The following is a 16,046-nucleotide window of genomic DNA, read 5'->3' as shown; positions in this document are numbered from 1 at the left end:
CCGCCCAACCCCCCCCCCCTCCGCCAAAAGCAGAATACTTTTGAAATTCATAAAATCATGGTCAAAATGAAATTATTTAATATGTGCTGTGGAATTGGGCTTCGTGTTCTGGAATCCTTCATATAATTGGAACTGCAAAGGAATGCCTTTTTAGTGAAGTTTGAGCATAAGATGGCCCAGCAGTGGTCTTTCAGAGCTGATGTTCAAATAGCAGAAACATCAGTCCCTTAGTATTACAGCTTTAAAAGAAATCACTTCAACAGTGAAGGACAACTCCTATGCATGTCATATTTCTAGGGATTTGGATCAATCTGTGTTAGAAAGTTCCTACCCTTCTCTTTCTATATGCTTCATTCATGATTATACATTTTCCATATTATAATAATCGTGAGAAGGCAGGATTTCTCTAACCATATTGGTGCGAGGATGTACAGATACATAATTGTACTTAACGCCTACTTTACTTAGGCATGAGGAAGTAGTAAATATTTGGTAAATTTATTTTAGCAAGATCTCCAGAGATTTTTAAGAGGACTTACATAGTCCTCTTTCCATTCATTTTCCACATGCCAACCTGGACTTTTTAATGATTGTGTCACTAACTTGTTTGCGGGCCCAGAGGGCGATCAACAGAAATGGGCTGAAGCAAATGGGAGAGAAGCCAGTGACAGTCATATTAGTTTGTCAGACTTTTACAGAACAAATTTGCTTTTCAAGCAAGGAAACGCAGAGGAAGCATGTTTTGTCATCTCTTTCTGAACCTAGCAAAAGAAACCAGAGTTGACTCTGAAGTAAGTTCAATGGGAGTGTATTTTCAAAAAGACTTTCTATAGTGAACTGTTCATTTGGAGTGTTGGGATGTTTTGAGATGCAGTTACAGTTTTTCTAGGAAGAAAGAAAAGGTAGGTATCAAAATAGATAACTAGAGGTTACGTTATGAAAATACATAATTTCAAATGTAAGTATCTTGTAATTAAAGCTGAAATTCCTTTGCTGATCTCCTCTAAATTTCTAATTCTGATAGATGCAATGGAAAAAGAGTAAACTGGTAACTATTTTCTTAATCTTTCTTTGGAAACTTTGAGCTAGCATAGTAGTCTTTGCTCCGCTTTCCGATTTGTTTAATGAATGACTGTGTTGTCCATGCTTTATGGAATTTGCATGTGCATTTTAAGTTTTCAGTTGATATCCTCCTACTGGTGTGATTTTGTCTGTTCCTTTTGCATGCTGTTCACTAGCGCTGCAGTTTCAGAAAACAACAAAAAAAGCCAAACAAAAACCTCTCCTGATGTGCATGAAGGCATGTTTGTCAGTCTCTTTCATAGCTTTTGTCTCCTTTGGTGAAGACAAAGCCAAGCTCTGCATTTCAGAAAAATTTTGCATCTTAACTGTCTCTAGGAAAACTTTATAAAGTTATTATGTTAGCAGAGTAGAAAAGATAATTGTTCCGCTATAGAGGCCAGCAAAGCAAATTTGGAGGGTTTTTTAATATGCTTCTTAGATTCAAATACTTTGCTCAGAGATGTACATGACAGCCAATGTTTGATATTTGAAAAAGTCTTAGACTAACAGTCCTGCGTGAAGGTGATTTATATGGCAGAAGCATCAGGGATGTCTGCCCTATGTAGGACAGCACGGAGCAGAATCTCTCTCTGGCACTGAGCTAGCTCCAGAGCTGGAAGCTGCATAACCGTATCAGAGCAGAGCTGTGCCAAAGCTAATTAGCCCTGCTGACATGCAGAGTTGATTAGCCTGGGCACATGGCATGTCATCTGCTGCGTGGAACCTGAGCTAGTTTCTTTCCCCAGTGCTGCACAGTACCATGTCAGTATGAAACTTTTCATGGAGCCCTGACACAACATCACGTTGCATGCTACACATAAACCCTTTATTACTAAAGATGTTGCTGTTCACATGCAGTTGTTTCTTCCCTGGATGGAATAATCCATCTGCAGCCGAATTATGGGGGCATTGTTGCTCTCCTTATCTGTTTCTAGTGTATATTTATAGAGCACTATATTCATACAGAAGCACACCTCTGAAGAACTGACATGATTAGACTGTTTTCAGGAATTGATGATGTCAGAGCTTGTAAGTCTTTTTTTTTTGTTGTTCGTTTGTTTTTTTTTTTGTTCATAGGTACAAAATGAAAGTGGAAAAATTACTCCCCTGTCAACTGGAGTTGCAACATCAGTTTCAACGATGGCATCTGCCCTTTCTCCGCTGTATGCTGGAGACCTGCACACGAAGCCAGCTAGTGATGGAAGCATGAGCACTGCCGCTAGAGCTGATTTGAGATTCCACTCTCCAGCAGAAAACTTTGACTCTTCAGGAAAACGCACACAGAAGTCAGAACAGTGGCAGCCCTCAATGGAAACGCTAGAAAGCAACAGAGCATTAAAGAAGCATGAAGAAGAGAGAAAGAGGTTTCTAGCACATGAAGCTAATGAAATTACAAAGTACAGCTCCTTTGAGGAAGAAACCACACATCCTGTTCCTGAAAAAACAGGAGACTACCATAAAGAGACAACATACAGCTTCCTGAGGAAGGGCAGCATGGAACTATTTAGTTCACAAGCACTTTTTCAGCCTCCTGAACAGAAGGAGATCGATACTCGCATGCAAGGTAAATGGGAAGTCAAAGGCGGCCAGTCCTTTCAAGAAAAGATGGATTTGGAAAGAGTTATGAAAAGCAAGACTTTGCAAAGAGGTGCAGTATATACTTGCTTTTGCTGTAGTCTTGTTCATCAAACGATGGTGTTTCTCTAGTTTTAAACACCTTCAAGCATTATCAAGACTGGTTATTTTTCCTTTTTTTAACACTGCTTAAAGGTAGAGAAATATCTGTGAAATCTTAAATTTTACAAATACCATTTTCTCTTTGGTATTCTTTCAATTCTTCAGCCTTTAAAGATGGCTCAATTTTATTCAGATTTTCTTACTTTGAAAGAAGTGATATTATATGCTGAAGCTAAGATTCATCCTTTCCTCTTTTGCCCTTGCCTCTGCCCTCCAAAATGCTGAACAAGCTAAACTTGATGCTCTGGGTCAAGTGTCTGCTCTTAATTGTTGCCTTCTTGTGCATATATAGTTATGTATTATCTAGATATGCACATATATAGCTATAGTGGGTAATTTTCAGATAACTAATTTTGCAAAACTACTGTTATTTTCTCTTCAATGTGGTGATGAAATATAAACCAAGTAATTCTCAGAGCAATTACATTTCTATATGCAAAGCATAATTCAAGCTTATTAAGTAAACTCACCCATCTTTAAATAATCAGTCAATTTGGTCATTGCATAAAGCCTTCTATTCTGTTGAATATAGAAGGATGTTGTATTAGTTTTCTGTTTTATTATGATAGGGTACAGGACCACAGTACCCTGTAGTGCTAGAAGCACTTTTGTCTTCATTCTGTGAAGCTAATTTATTTTGAATTTAATGGTCTTCGAACAGGCATAGCGAGGAAGGTATAGTTCTGCCTGTATTCCTCAAAAGCGGCGTCTGTTCTATCCAATTAACTTTAGGTGACTGCAGGGGAGATGGAGACTGGGATAAAACAGGAGCAGTTGTATATCAGAGGGGTGTTGTGCTTGTAAAATTTCAACAAAAAATGAGGATCACTTATATTTCCTTAAGGATAACTGTAATGGTGCATTTATCTTTCATCAAGGCAGTTTTTTCCTGTGGTTTAATTGCTGCTTGAAAAAATGAAACCAAAAAAGCCCCCCAACACCCTCCTAGAAAATAATACCTTTATTAAGCTATTAAATGTCCTCCTAGTATGCTACTTATGCATTAAACTGCTTTACCAATAAGTTAATTTCTTATTTAAATTTTGTCTGCTTCTCTTCCCCTACTCTTTGTTCCCCTCTCACTTTCATCTGTCCATTTGTTTTCCTGTTTGTGTGATGGCAGGAGCAGCAGTTTGTGCCTCCTCCATAGGAAGTTCAGAATTGTGTGTTGAAGATGATATTCTGTGGTTTCATGTGAACTTCAGTCACAAATGGCCAGTCTATGCAGCAGATAATATTGCATGATTAATCTTTGCACTCTAGCTCAGCCAGAAATTTTTTCTCTGTTAGAATGGCATATGATTTTCTGCGTCAGTGTTAGTAATGTAAAATATGTTTGAGAATAACGCTAACTCTAATTCAGGACTTCTCTTTTGAATGGGCAGACCACGCTGAACCTACTTCTGAACTCACCAGCACATCAGCAATGAGGACAGTTTCAGAAACTGCAGCTGCAGCATCCTGTAGACTGCAGGAGCTCTCTGAACAATTGGAAGGCAAATTTAATAAGAATTCCTGTGAGATGTTTTCTGTTGGAGAGAACAAAGGACAAACAACTGAGGATGTCCTTGATAATTCCAGCAAAACGATGTCAATTAAGGAAAGGTACTTAAATTTCTTTTTTCTTTTTTTTAAATGATCTCTATAAATACAGTTATTAGACTGATGGTATAAAAAGAAACTTTAAACGTGTTTCTGAAAAAGCTAAGCAGTGATTATTAGGCTTTATTAGATGTCAAATACTAACAACAGAAACATGCAGCTAATCGGCCTGACATACTTATAAAGTAAATGGTGGTGAATGAGAATTACTGTTCAAGAGAACGTGATAATCTGATTTTGAAAGAGCCACCTGAATAATCAATAAGTAGTTCAGAAAATGAAAATTGTAAAAATACACGTTCTAGTTACATTTATACTGAAATACTCAATATACTTCCCCAGGTTCTGCTTTCAATTACAACAGATATAATGGGATTTTTTTTTAATAGCTAGTTTTTTGTTGGTCTATGGGAGTAGTCTCTTTTAAATAAGCTGACCACAGGGAGTCAGGGATAGACTCTGTGATGTTTCCCTCTTTACTTCAGAAATACAATTGCCATTTTGACTTCTGAGAGCTTACTGTAGGGATTTTTAAAGGGTAATAAGTTGGACAGGTTTGTGGGAGTATTGGAAGTGTTTTTTCCAACCCAAGATCGTTCTAATCTGAAACAAAATGTTAAGTGTTCTGCGCTTGTGCGAACAGTAGGAGTTCACGGCTAGAGCTCCAATAGCTGCTGTAGTACTTGTAAAAGTCATTCCATTTGAGCCCCAAACTGCAAAAGGATCTGGTAGCAGTCCAGTGAGTAAAATTACGATTATTTGTTCTGGGTTGACAGATAGGCCTATTTTTACTTCAGTTTTCTGCAGTGAAAGCAGAACCAATAACTAAAAGTAGCTGCTTGATTAAACGTTCATTGTGTAAAAGTATTCCCGCACTTCATGAGATGGGTGATATTAGGAACTCCAAACCATTTTTTTTGAACATGATTCCAAAGTGTACTACCTAAATTCATGTATTTCTAGGACGTGTGTGAGTCCTCCTCATTTATAGAGCATCCCCACTCCCTGTTATCCCCTTAACATAAAGAGGGGGTGCAGGGGCAACTACAACAGCTGTGCAGTCTTAGTCCCCCTTCTGAAGGATGTACTTACCTTTTTCAGTTTACTGTTGTTGTTTTGTTTAAAGCAACCTCCTTTCCTCCCGTCCCCCTTCCGTAAATATGTCAACTGTCTGGGCAGATAAGGTTTAAGACCAGTAACTTCTGGTTTATAGAAAGTAAATGATCTGCCTTCGCTGATCGTGGTGGGGAAAAAGAGCTTGGAGGGAAGGGAAGATCCAAGTACTAGCAGCTGTTTCAGTCCTAAATTTAATGCTTCAGTTGAGTTGAACTCTTGAGGAGCTCTTAAAGACTGTCAGTCACACTCAATCTGGAATCGCTTTCGTTAGGCCTCCAAGACTTGTCTAGTCAGTCCCAAAGCTGACAAAGGAAAATACCTGCTGTCTTGTCAGGAATTTATATATTCTGATTCCACAAATGTCTGTAAATGGCAGAGTTGATATCAAAATGTTTTAGCCTTCCAAATACCACAGTAGCCTCCTTCTTGGTCCAGAATTAAAAAAACTACAACCAGTCATTTTCTTTTGCTTAGCTATAGCTGATGCCAAGTATTCATAAACCTCAAAGAACATTTCTCCTAAAGATTAACTACTACACTTTGGATTTTTTTTTTTTCTCCTTTTACATTCACTAACTTCACCTTCCCATCCAGTGGATTTTTCTGGCTGTGTCAGACATTCTTTCACCTTATGGAAGAACAGCTTTTCCACAGATGTAATGATATTTGGGCAGGATGCACGCATGCTGGTCTGGATGAAAGTTATTTTCCACAAAGACTTACTTCACTGAACTAACGTTATCCTTGTGGAGTGAGTGCATACCTGGCACTTTCAGAATTACCTATATTATATGGAAGAATGAAAATCATGATTTTTCAAGGACAAAAAGACACCTATCCTTTCTCCTTCTGCAAACACACAGCTTGGAGGTGAGAGGGAGCGAAGGCTCATATCTTTGGGTAGTTTTGGCTGTGTTTTATTTTGGGCAACCAGGGCCAATCCACTGATGTGTATATATGAGTGGTGGAAACCTTTTTTTAATTGTCTTGCCTTCAGGAAGAGGAATGTCTTGGAGCACTTCGAATGGAGCATCAGTTGCATGTAACTACCTGTCTTTGTGCATTTATGGAGACCAAAGTTGCTAGAAGGCCACCCTATCAGCTCCGCTTTAGAAGTCAGCTGCGTGCCATGATCACCATTTAAAAAAACTATAGATAATTCTAATTTCTGGTGGACCTCTTACCTTCATTCATTTCTTCTCAGGAAGAGCCCAGCCTAAACTTAATTTTCAACCTTTTTTGATGTATGAACACCAGAACAAGACTTTCTTATGCAGACTAGTCCCCATTATAGTGAATTTATGCACTCTTTAACAGTCGGCTTTCTTTTTGTAGTTACTTATCTCATAATGGCCTCCAGGATTTATGATTTAGCTGAAAAGAACTAGTCAAATGCAGCCAATGGAGTATGTGTGAAAGCCAAGCCTGTGTCCAGTTTAATCTGTCTCGGGGATAACACTAGTAGCTAAGATACTAAAATATTGCCACAAAAGAAAGATGTGTCATTTTTGACATTTTTTGCCAGGACTTTTGCCAAGGCCTTTCATACAACGCTCCTTGTTTAGGCAAAACCATTGTTGAAATCCTGTTTCTATTTCCCTTCAGTATTAATCCAACATTTTGCCTTGAGCTGTGAAACTTTTGCTTTGAACCCATCCTGACACCTCTGGGATGACGATCATTCTATCTTGATGGCAGATATTCTATCTTAGTAGCAGGTCAAAGAAGGACGCAGAGCAAGCTGTCAAAGATGGGCAGATATGTAAAGAGCTTTTTTCTTTCAAGAAAAGAGTAAAACTGATTTTTTTTCAGATTGGAAAAGGAACTTCTGGAGTCAAAAGCAGTATGAATAGAACTGTGAAAGTGAATAATGAATGATTATTCATTATTTATCAAAAGTGGAAAATTAGAGGTATGCAATGAAACTAGTAGGCATCAGGCCTTAAACAAATCCAAGGGTTAGACGTAATAATTGCCTTATTTTTACAGACTTTCCAAAGAATCAACTGCTGTTTACTTTGAGTTAAGCTGCTGAGCTGGTGGGCTTGCTTGTGTGAACCAATTCAGTAGTTTTTGCATCTTTATTAATACAAAAGGGTGCCCTCCAATTGTTGCTGAGTCAGGGCAGTCTGAGTTTATTGCTATTTCCATCATTTGAAACAAATACATGGCTTTAGGTTTTACACAGCAGTGAAGTTTTCAGTGGCATACTGGGCATACATATTTCTTTAAGTGGTAATTTCAGTGCTCAAAACAGACAAACGTGTGTTCTCACTCTAGGAACAAGTTGTTTCATTACATATACAAGTGAAAAGTGGAGGGCTAGTATGAATCCATCCTTATGACAGAGGAGAAAACAAGGTCTCCAGAGACACAGAAGCATTCTTAGAATTACAGATTTTCTCTTCCTGATCAACCAAGCTGTTTGGGGCAAAGGTCTAGGGCAAATACCCTTCAGTAATGTCAGGTTAAAAAAAAAAAAGAAATTTTTTTCCTGCCTGCTATGCTGAGCAGCTATAGGCATTTTCAAAAACAAACCCATCTTAGGTCAAAGCTGACCAAAATGCCTTCCAGTTTCAATTATCGCAGATCATTTCTAAGCAAAGCTGACCTGAGAGAATATAACTACTGAAGGTAATTCAACTGCATGGTGGCAATTCAGTCCCATCTTGGTCTCCTCCACAGTTTCACACATGCATGGATGCACTCCAGAAGATTAGTTCTGGGCAGTGAAATCTTGTATTCGTTCTGGAAACAATGACCATGGCCTCAACTCCTTATTGTGAGTCCTTCTCACCCCTACTCATCCCGTGCTGTGAGGTATGAAGCAACCAGGCAATGTGAAGCCTGCCAACGCTGCCTGCCTGGGCAGGAAGAGAGGAAATAACTGCTTTCTTGAATACTAACATTCTTACTGCCATTGTATTCTGTGGATTTACTGTTTTCTGCATTCTCAGTTTTTCTCAAATGAAAGCCTTAGGACCAGTTGGTCATCCTTGAGTAGGTCAGTAGGATGGCTGCACCCCCTCCATTTTTGCACGAAGCAGCTGCCTGAAACTTGGCTTCTGGCTAGACCTATTCGGTCCTACCCCTTCCTTCTCCTGTCCCCTTGGACAAGTCTTACTGTGAGGGTAACAGTAATCGCATCTCTAAAGATCGCATCTTTAGTAATTGCATCTAAAAAGGAATCTCTGTATCTTGTGGTCAAAATAGGTTGCGAACACTCTAACTACTGAACCTGTTCAAATATTAATAGGGTTAAGGGTTTGGTATAATCCTTACTGAAATGCCCTAGATTAAAGAAAGTTATATAGTAAAACTTAATTCAGCTAAAATAAAAATTATTTAGTACTGTTTGCACAAGTACTGCAGATACACATTTTATGGAGTACTAAGAATGATTTCTGAAAGCTAGAAAATTCATACAAATACTAATTTCTGAGGAAGGTAAACTGAAGATCATGCCTGTGTAGACCTCATATTCCTAACTGACTTCCCCTACCCCCAAAATTAATCACCTCAGGGTTTGTATGGACAAATAGTTTATGATTCTAGCAAAATAAATCTACATGCTGTCCCCACCAGAGCCAGTTGGTGTCCCTTTGTGCTATATTCAGAATTTTGCTCAAGATTAGGAAATAGCACTTTTAAAAGATCCTACTTCCTAATCTTGAGCATTCCTAATCTGAGATTAATGGTAATCGACATTTTGAATATGACATCCTTTAAATGAGTTGAATCTTGCAGATAGATTTCACAGCTGTATTATAGTTAGCACCAAGTTACGTGTGCATTGGTACTACTGATTTGTGTCACAGCAATGCCTGAGCTAAGGAGATACTAAGTGATGCCTAGGAGTCTGATAGTAACCTCAGTCACTGGAGTTGTAGTGAAAGCATTAATTGCAGAGTTGTCATTTGATGTGCCTGATGAGACCTAATTGGTGGGTGCCTGCTGAATAGACCTCTTTCTTCTTGGGCTTTGAAGAAATTTTTTTTTTAATGAGTACAATAAAGACCAAAGATAGGATTCATCTTATTAACTTTGGACATCTACAGCATAAGCATCCATAGCTGAGCTAGTCACTCTCTGTGTCTTACCGACAGAAGGGAGAGAAAAAAGCAGTGATTAATCTAACCTATTTGTATGTCTACTTTAGGATGATCTCTGTTGTACCTTGGTTTCCCTTGACTGTATTGGCAATTTCCATTGACTATACAAATTAACTGGGGTGCCTGTCTCAGATCTAGATATTTTGATCTGTCTTTTGACAGATGATTCCCATTCAACATGTTCAGTAAAGGCTTGGTGTTCATTTGTGAGCTTTGTATGAAATGTAAATAATTATAGTTAATGTTAGAAAACTTAATTTCAAATTCTCTTGAATGCGACATTAGTGAAACAGTAAGGGTAGCTTTTGAGGATAATGGGAAGTACAGTGTTTAAAGCTACCTGTTGGCATGGTTTTTCTTCTAGGTTGGCATTGCTGAAGAAGAGTGGTGAAGAAGATTGGAAGAGCAGGCTCAGCAAAAAGCAGGAGTATGCAAAAGTGTCTGTCACTGATCGTAGCACGCAAATGCAAGAAGTTGAGCAGCTGTTGAAGAAGGTAACTCTATCCTTGTTTGGAAAAAACATCTCGCTTGAAGTGCTTCAGCTTTTTGAAGATGCATCCAGCTAGACAGGCATGCCTAATAGTAGCTACTAGCTCCTGCTATTCCTCTTGTTGTCAGGCTTGTTTAAAAAACAATTCTCCCAACATGAGAGCTCTTTAAACAAGAATGTCTTCACTGTCTTGGGACATCTAATATTGGTTACGGTGTCTTTACATCAGCAGATTATGAACCAGTAAGTGGGCCTGTAAGGCTTCTGGAACGTTTACAGGTATAATGATTTACGCCTTTTTTCCCCCCAATGAAGTTCCTTAAGACTTTAAGTTCAGGTGTTTTCTTTAGTATGGGTGAGCTTGTAAAAATTTCAGATTCCTAAAGCTGTGTTGTCTCTGTGCATATACTTATTTTTTGAGCAGTGATTTTGGATCCTAGAAACTGAGGAAGTACAGGTACCAGAGCATTCATGAGCCATTTGGCTTTTGGTTATCTTGCGTGATCTTTCGTGTTTGTGGATAGCCAAAACCATCTGGACAAGGATTTTATCTGTCTTGTCAGTGTTAGTGAATAGAGTGGGAGATGGGTAGAAAGGCATAGAGGAAAGGGAAGTCCACATTGTTAGCACATTCTGGCTATGTCTATACATATGTAAGTTATGTTGCCCAGCAGGAGTGGATCTGTAAAGCAGAACGATTACTGATGAGGACCTGCTATCCATGCCATACTTACTTGTTTTGCTCCAGGCTAAATTTAGTCTGCTCCTGTGGCCTGACTGTCCTTAGCAGCCGTGGTGTTACATGGGAATCCAGGAGTGCGCTTCAGCGCTTAGTTTCATCCAAAAGTCTGTGCATTCTGCAATGTGAACGAAAGCACAGAAAGTGAGGATGACTGGGAGATTTGCTTCAAAATGGACTGCTGGTTCAAACTACAGGACTAATGTAGACTTGCTTCCCTTCTGAGTCTAGTATTTTGAAAATGACAGTGTCAGATAAAATAGGCTGTTTCAAAAGCCTTTAATTTTTGAAGGAGTGTTTTCAGAGAGGACAAGTGAAGTTAAAATTTGTGTTACAGATTTTACTAGTGGGGACAGTAATCTTTGGATCCAATTATTTAGTTGTGAAAATGCTGCTTCTATAAAATAGTATAGGCAAACAGTAACAAAAAGTCTCCTGTTCCATCAGTATATTACAAATAAGTTGTTACACAGTCTGTCATTATTGAGGATAAATCTGTGCCTGAACATGTGACTCATCAATGATTGTGTGTTAACTGGACAGAAAAACAAGAAAGCTGATTTTTGCAGTTTGGTTTATGGGTTTTGTTTTGGTTTTCCCTGTGGACTTGCTCAAAAATCCAGTTGCTAGTTTGAAAGATGTCCTAAAGCAAAAATAGTTTCAGCAAGGAAAGCAAAATTGCGGTCACATTTTTAACAGGCTAGTCTCCAAAATGAAACTGTTGAGATCAGTTAACAAATGTACTCCAGCTAAAGACAATGGGGTTGAGAAGAAACTTTAAGCAGCTGCCAAGATTTAGGCAGAGACAAAACCTTTGTTCTCTCTTCTCGCTCCCGAGCACCCATATCCTCCCTGCTGTGTTACCATGTGCAGCAACTTCATTCAGCACAAGTTAGGCTTTTAAAGCAAGTAAGCGAGCATGAAGTGCTTGAAGGGTACAAGCTTTGAAGTGACAATGCTAGCACTGGGAGTTTTTGTGACACTGGGTCACCCACTCTGTTGATTCATGTTAGCTCTTGGCTATTTGGAGCCTAAATCAAAGGATTTGCATGTCTGCCAGTGGGTGAAATCTTGGATGTATAAGAAAAAATGTTAGTCTTACTAGATACACAACTCCCTGAACTGTATTGTTATTTGTGATGCTGAGTCATTATGTGATACATGATAAATAATGTAAAGCTTCACTAAGTTGACCACACTGCTTACAACACACCATGTCAGCTGCTCTTAAATCTGGAAATGCTATTATTGGTAATTAATCAATGTGATGGCTATTATCCTTTGAGGACCATGAAGCAGTGTGCTACTGAAGTCTCTATTTGGTTTCCCTTGACTGTATTGGCAATTTCCATTGACTATACAAATTAACTGGGGTGCCTAGCTCAGATCTAGATATTTTGATCTGTCTTTGAGACTATGATGTACTTAAGAATCTTAATGCTTTCTGTTGCTGGATTGCAATAAAAATGCAGGAATTGTATTGATTACAGTGTTTTGAGCTAGTTAAAATACAATTTCCACACATGGCAGTTATGCATTGACAGCGAGGGTGTGTAAACTTCTGTCACGCCCTGCTGGTTCAAAATAATGCTTGAAGTTTTTAGTTGCAGTATGTCACTCCTGTTAATGTAGTCAGACACCTTTTTAGGTTTTCTTTTGTATATGTGTCTCTTTTATCTAAATTGTTATCTAAATTGTTCTGGAGATTTGATTATTGAAGCATAGCTGTATAAAAGAGAAGTTATTAGAGTACACTTAGATTTCTTATAAACAACAAAAGTTGAAAGATTCATATTCTTAATAAAATGGTTACATTAAATAGTGCTGTTAGATCACTTCTAGTCAAAATGCTTCTGCACAGTTGTCTGCATGGTGAGATATTTCTCCAAATGTGTTATAGTCATTTATATGTAGGCTAAACTGTAGAAAACCCATAAAACTCATGGAAAAGCTGACAGAGCAACCTCAAATAGGGGAAAAAAGGGACTAAGGAATTAACTCAAGGAGATACAGATGAGGGGGAAAGTTGAGATTTACTTGGAGGTCCAGCATCTGTTTTGATGATTGCTGCACATAGGAGGAAAATTTGTTGGAAGCTGTGAGACTTCTTAAATTATTTGTATGTATGGTAAAACATACTTGGACAATTCAAATAATAGCACTAACATCAGGGGAACAACTGTACACTGAGGAATGTCTTACTGGAAAAAAAAAAAATCCCTTTTATTTGGGAAAAATATTTTGGATTTAGTGTATTTGTATTCATCATCTTAAGTTGGATGGAAGACTTCCAGTTTGTTGGGTTTTTTCATGGGTAGAAAAATTAACTAACTTTAAAATCTTTCCTTAGTATCAGAGTAGCAAGATTTACTGGAATGAAAAGTCCTGTTTTATAGTCAGCCATTTTTAACAGAGTCCCTGATTAATGTGATTACCAGCTGCATTGCAGTCGCATTAAAGCAGTGAATGACATTTGAAATGCACTTAATTCTTATAGCAAGTTCAAATTGGAGCTCAGCACTTGGTGTTAAAGGCTAGGGCTGAACAGTCAATTCAAAATTACTCAGAGATGAAGTGTGTAAAAAATCTTAAAGGGTGTAAGCCCTTAAAAAGTGACCTTTAGGGAAAATATTAGCCTCTTGCTCTGGTAATAGCTTTAACCATTTCATATATGGCATCCACCAAGGGCTCGTATCCAGTTCTAATCAAAGCTGAAACTCTAATGATTAGGCTTCATTTTGAGCCACTCTAACGAGCTGCATTTACCCATACTCTGTGCAATGTTCCACATTTGCTTTAGCCTATAAAAAGGAAGAAGAATTACAGATGATAAAGCCATGTCTAATCAGCTTTGGATAAGCCCAGCTCTGAGGCAAGGGCTGTTTGTAGGCTTTGTTTAGAATGGTGAGCTCACCTTCGCTGAGTGCTGTGGGCTTAGCAGTTCCCTCCAGATGGCTTTTGAGTATCGCAGTTATAGTAAGCATTCTTTCATCTAGAAAATAGATGGCTTGTTATTTAGCAGGGTCTGATTAAACTTGCAGCAGAATTATTCACCTTGTGGTTGACATGATTCATCAATTTAATGGTGCATGAAAACAGAGACATAAAAATTATCAGCATATGAAAAGTCTATCTTCTGGCTGTGCTGTTTCATTCTGTGTGGAGTTGTAGTGATATTGTTACTAACGTGTTTAATTCCTGCATGGAATGGCTTTGGTAAACATGCTGTTGTATTATGACATTTTTGATCTCTGGCTTTCCAACAGGGAAAACATTTCTAGAAGATTAAAAGATTCAGATTTACTTCATTTTTGTTATTTCCCCCCCATCTCCATTTCTGATACTTCAGTTCTTTTCTAATTCCTTTGCTTTGCTTCTGTCGTTGTCATAGGAACCTGTATATGCTTCTACTTACTTTCCCGTTATACCCGCTCTCCATAAATTTCATCCTTTTCTACCTATTAATCAGGTGAGCAAAAGTCTGCACAATTTAAATGCTCAACAATTTCAAGTAAGCACATTTTGACAGTTTTTTTTTTTATATAGGAAATTAATAATCCTCTTAACTGATTAACCAGCTTAGTAAATGCAGCTTTGAAGAAACATAGTATTATGCCACTATGCTGTGTACTCTTCTTCAATATACATTCTGCTAGTGTTTCTCTTATGGTTGCTTTTCTAAAAATTCTGTATCTGTTAGACTATATAGGTAAGAAAGTAAATGCAGACATTGCATTCATTATAACACTGAAAACTTGCAAGTTGTTAAAAAGGGTATATAAAAGGAGCAATATGTAACTGCACAGCATTTATTTTAGAATAAAATGCTGTATACCCTGACTTCTCTGTAAGTAATACGCATATACAATCTAAGATGTAAAATCATCTAATTTATTGACTGTAAAAAACAAGCTGCTTTTGTTCAGAGTTGACTTTCCCATAGTGCTTTTCCGTAGTCCCTGTCTAAAGGATTTTTGCCTTGGCACATCCTGCTTCTATTCTCTGACTGTCCCATCTTCCTGCTTCTCTCTCTCTTTCTTCCTTTAAGGTCTGTAGTACTAGTTTGAAAGAATCAAGCTCTCTGATTTCTGATGAACATCATCCTTGGAGATGGAAGGTGAAATGCTGTATAAACTTCCTATTTAATTATTGGAGGGAGGAGTAGGACAGAAAATTACATTCAGATCTAAGATGCACATTCCCAAAGCAACTTGTGGCAACAGAGTTAACTTTGTGTTTGCTTGGGAATAGAGTTCTGCTGCTGTTCCAGTAAATGTTAGAGAAGCTTCATGTGACGTGTTCCTCAAAATCGTGTCCATACCTCTGCAATTCCATCGTAAACAATTTGAAGAACTTACTTATGAAGTATTAATAGATAATGAGAAAGATACACTTTCTTCAGCTAGAGCTACAAAACAAAGTTGTCTTTGAGCAGAAGTAGAATACTGGATCTTGATCTGAGCAAATAAGTACCTGTTTCACATGATCAGAGGTACAAAAAGAAAAGGCAGCAGCGGGCAAAGAAACAAGTTGAAGAAAAACACAAGAAAACGAGAGTTCACTGCATGGTCTCAATAGATCTATGCAAATCTAATTATGCATTATTACACCTCCTTGCCCCTTGCCTCCCAGCTCAGATCTGTGGTTGTAGTACTACAAGAAATCCATTGGGTTCTTCATTCCCCCACAAAATACAGTGCATGTCACATGTGGGGAGCATTCTGACCAGCATGCGTAATGGCATTGAATCCAAGGGGCAGATATTCACTGCTAGAACAGAGGATGATGATTGCAGCAGAGGCTATTGGAACTACGATAAAAATTTTGACTACTGATATTTACTGTTTCCACATTCACTTCCATAGCTGTTTTTGAGGATGATCTTTTACTCTGATTGGTTTTTTTTCATTAAAAATTAAATTTGGGGCTAGTAACTGAAATGTGTTAGTGTTACCTCTTCTCTGTAAGCTCTGGATTTAATATAGCTTTATTACTGTTTACTTCAGATAGCCTATTCATTTTGTTGTGACAGAGTTCATCAGCTCTATGTATCCAGAAGGTAAATATGTAGTCTAGCTTAACATAATATCCCCCCAGTAATGAGAGGAGGACCTTCAATGGGCTGTTCATCCCATTTATCTTAAAAGGGGAACACTCAAAAAGTGTTCATCTTTCCATTGATTGTGGT

The 16,046-nt window shown here is 38.1% G+C and overlaps 1 protein-coding gene across 1 annotated transcript in view; it reads left to right on the top strand.

Annotated features, from left to right (window-relative positions):
* SVIL (supervillin) overlaps positions 1-16,046 on the top strand; it is a 107,233-nt gene that overhangs the window by 63,263 nt on the left and 27,924 nt on the right. The window contains exons 15-19 of the mRNA XM_009572095.1: positions 1,025-1,048; positions 2,140-2,710; positions 4,185-4,404; positions 9,994-10,123; positions 14,250-14,327. Coding sequence (XP_009570390.1) covers positions 1,025-1,048; positions 2,140-2,710; positions 4,185-4,404; positions 9,994-10,123; positions 14,250-14,327 — 1,023 coding nt within the window. The remainder of the gene's footprint in view (positions 1-1,024; positions 1,049-2,139; positions 2,711-4,184; positions 4,405-9,993; positions 10,124-14,249; positions 14,328-16,046) is intronic.

Source organism: Fulmarus glacialis, unplaced genomic scaffold (assembly GCF_000690835.1).
Source record: "Fulmarus glacialis isolate BGI_N327 unplaced genomic scaffold, ASM69083v1 scaffold16342, whole genome shotgun sequence".
NCBI classification, from domain to species: domain Eukaryota; kingdom Metazoa; phylum Chordata; class Aves; order Procellariiformes; family Procellariidae; genus Fulmarus; species Fulmarus glacialis.
This window is presented reverse-complemented; position numbering and strand designations above follow the sequence as displayed.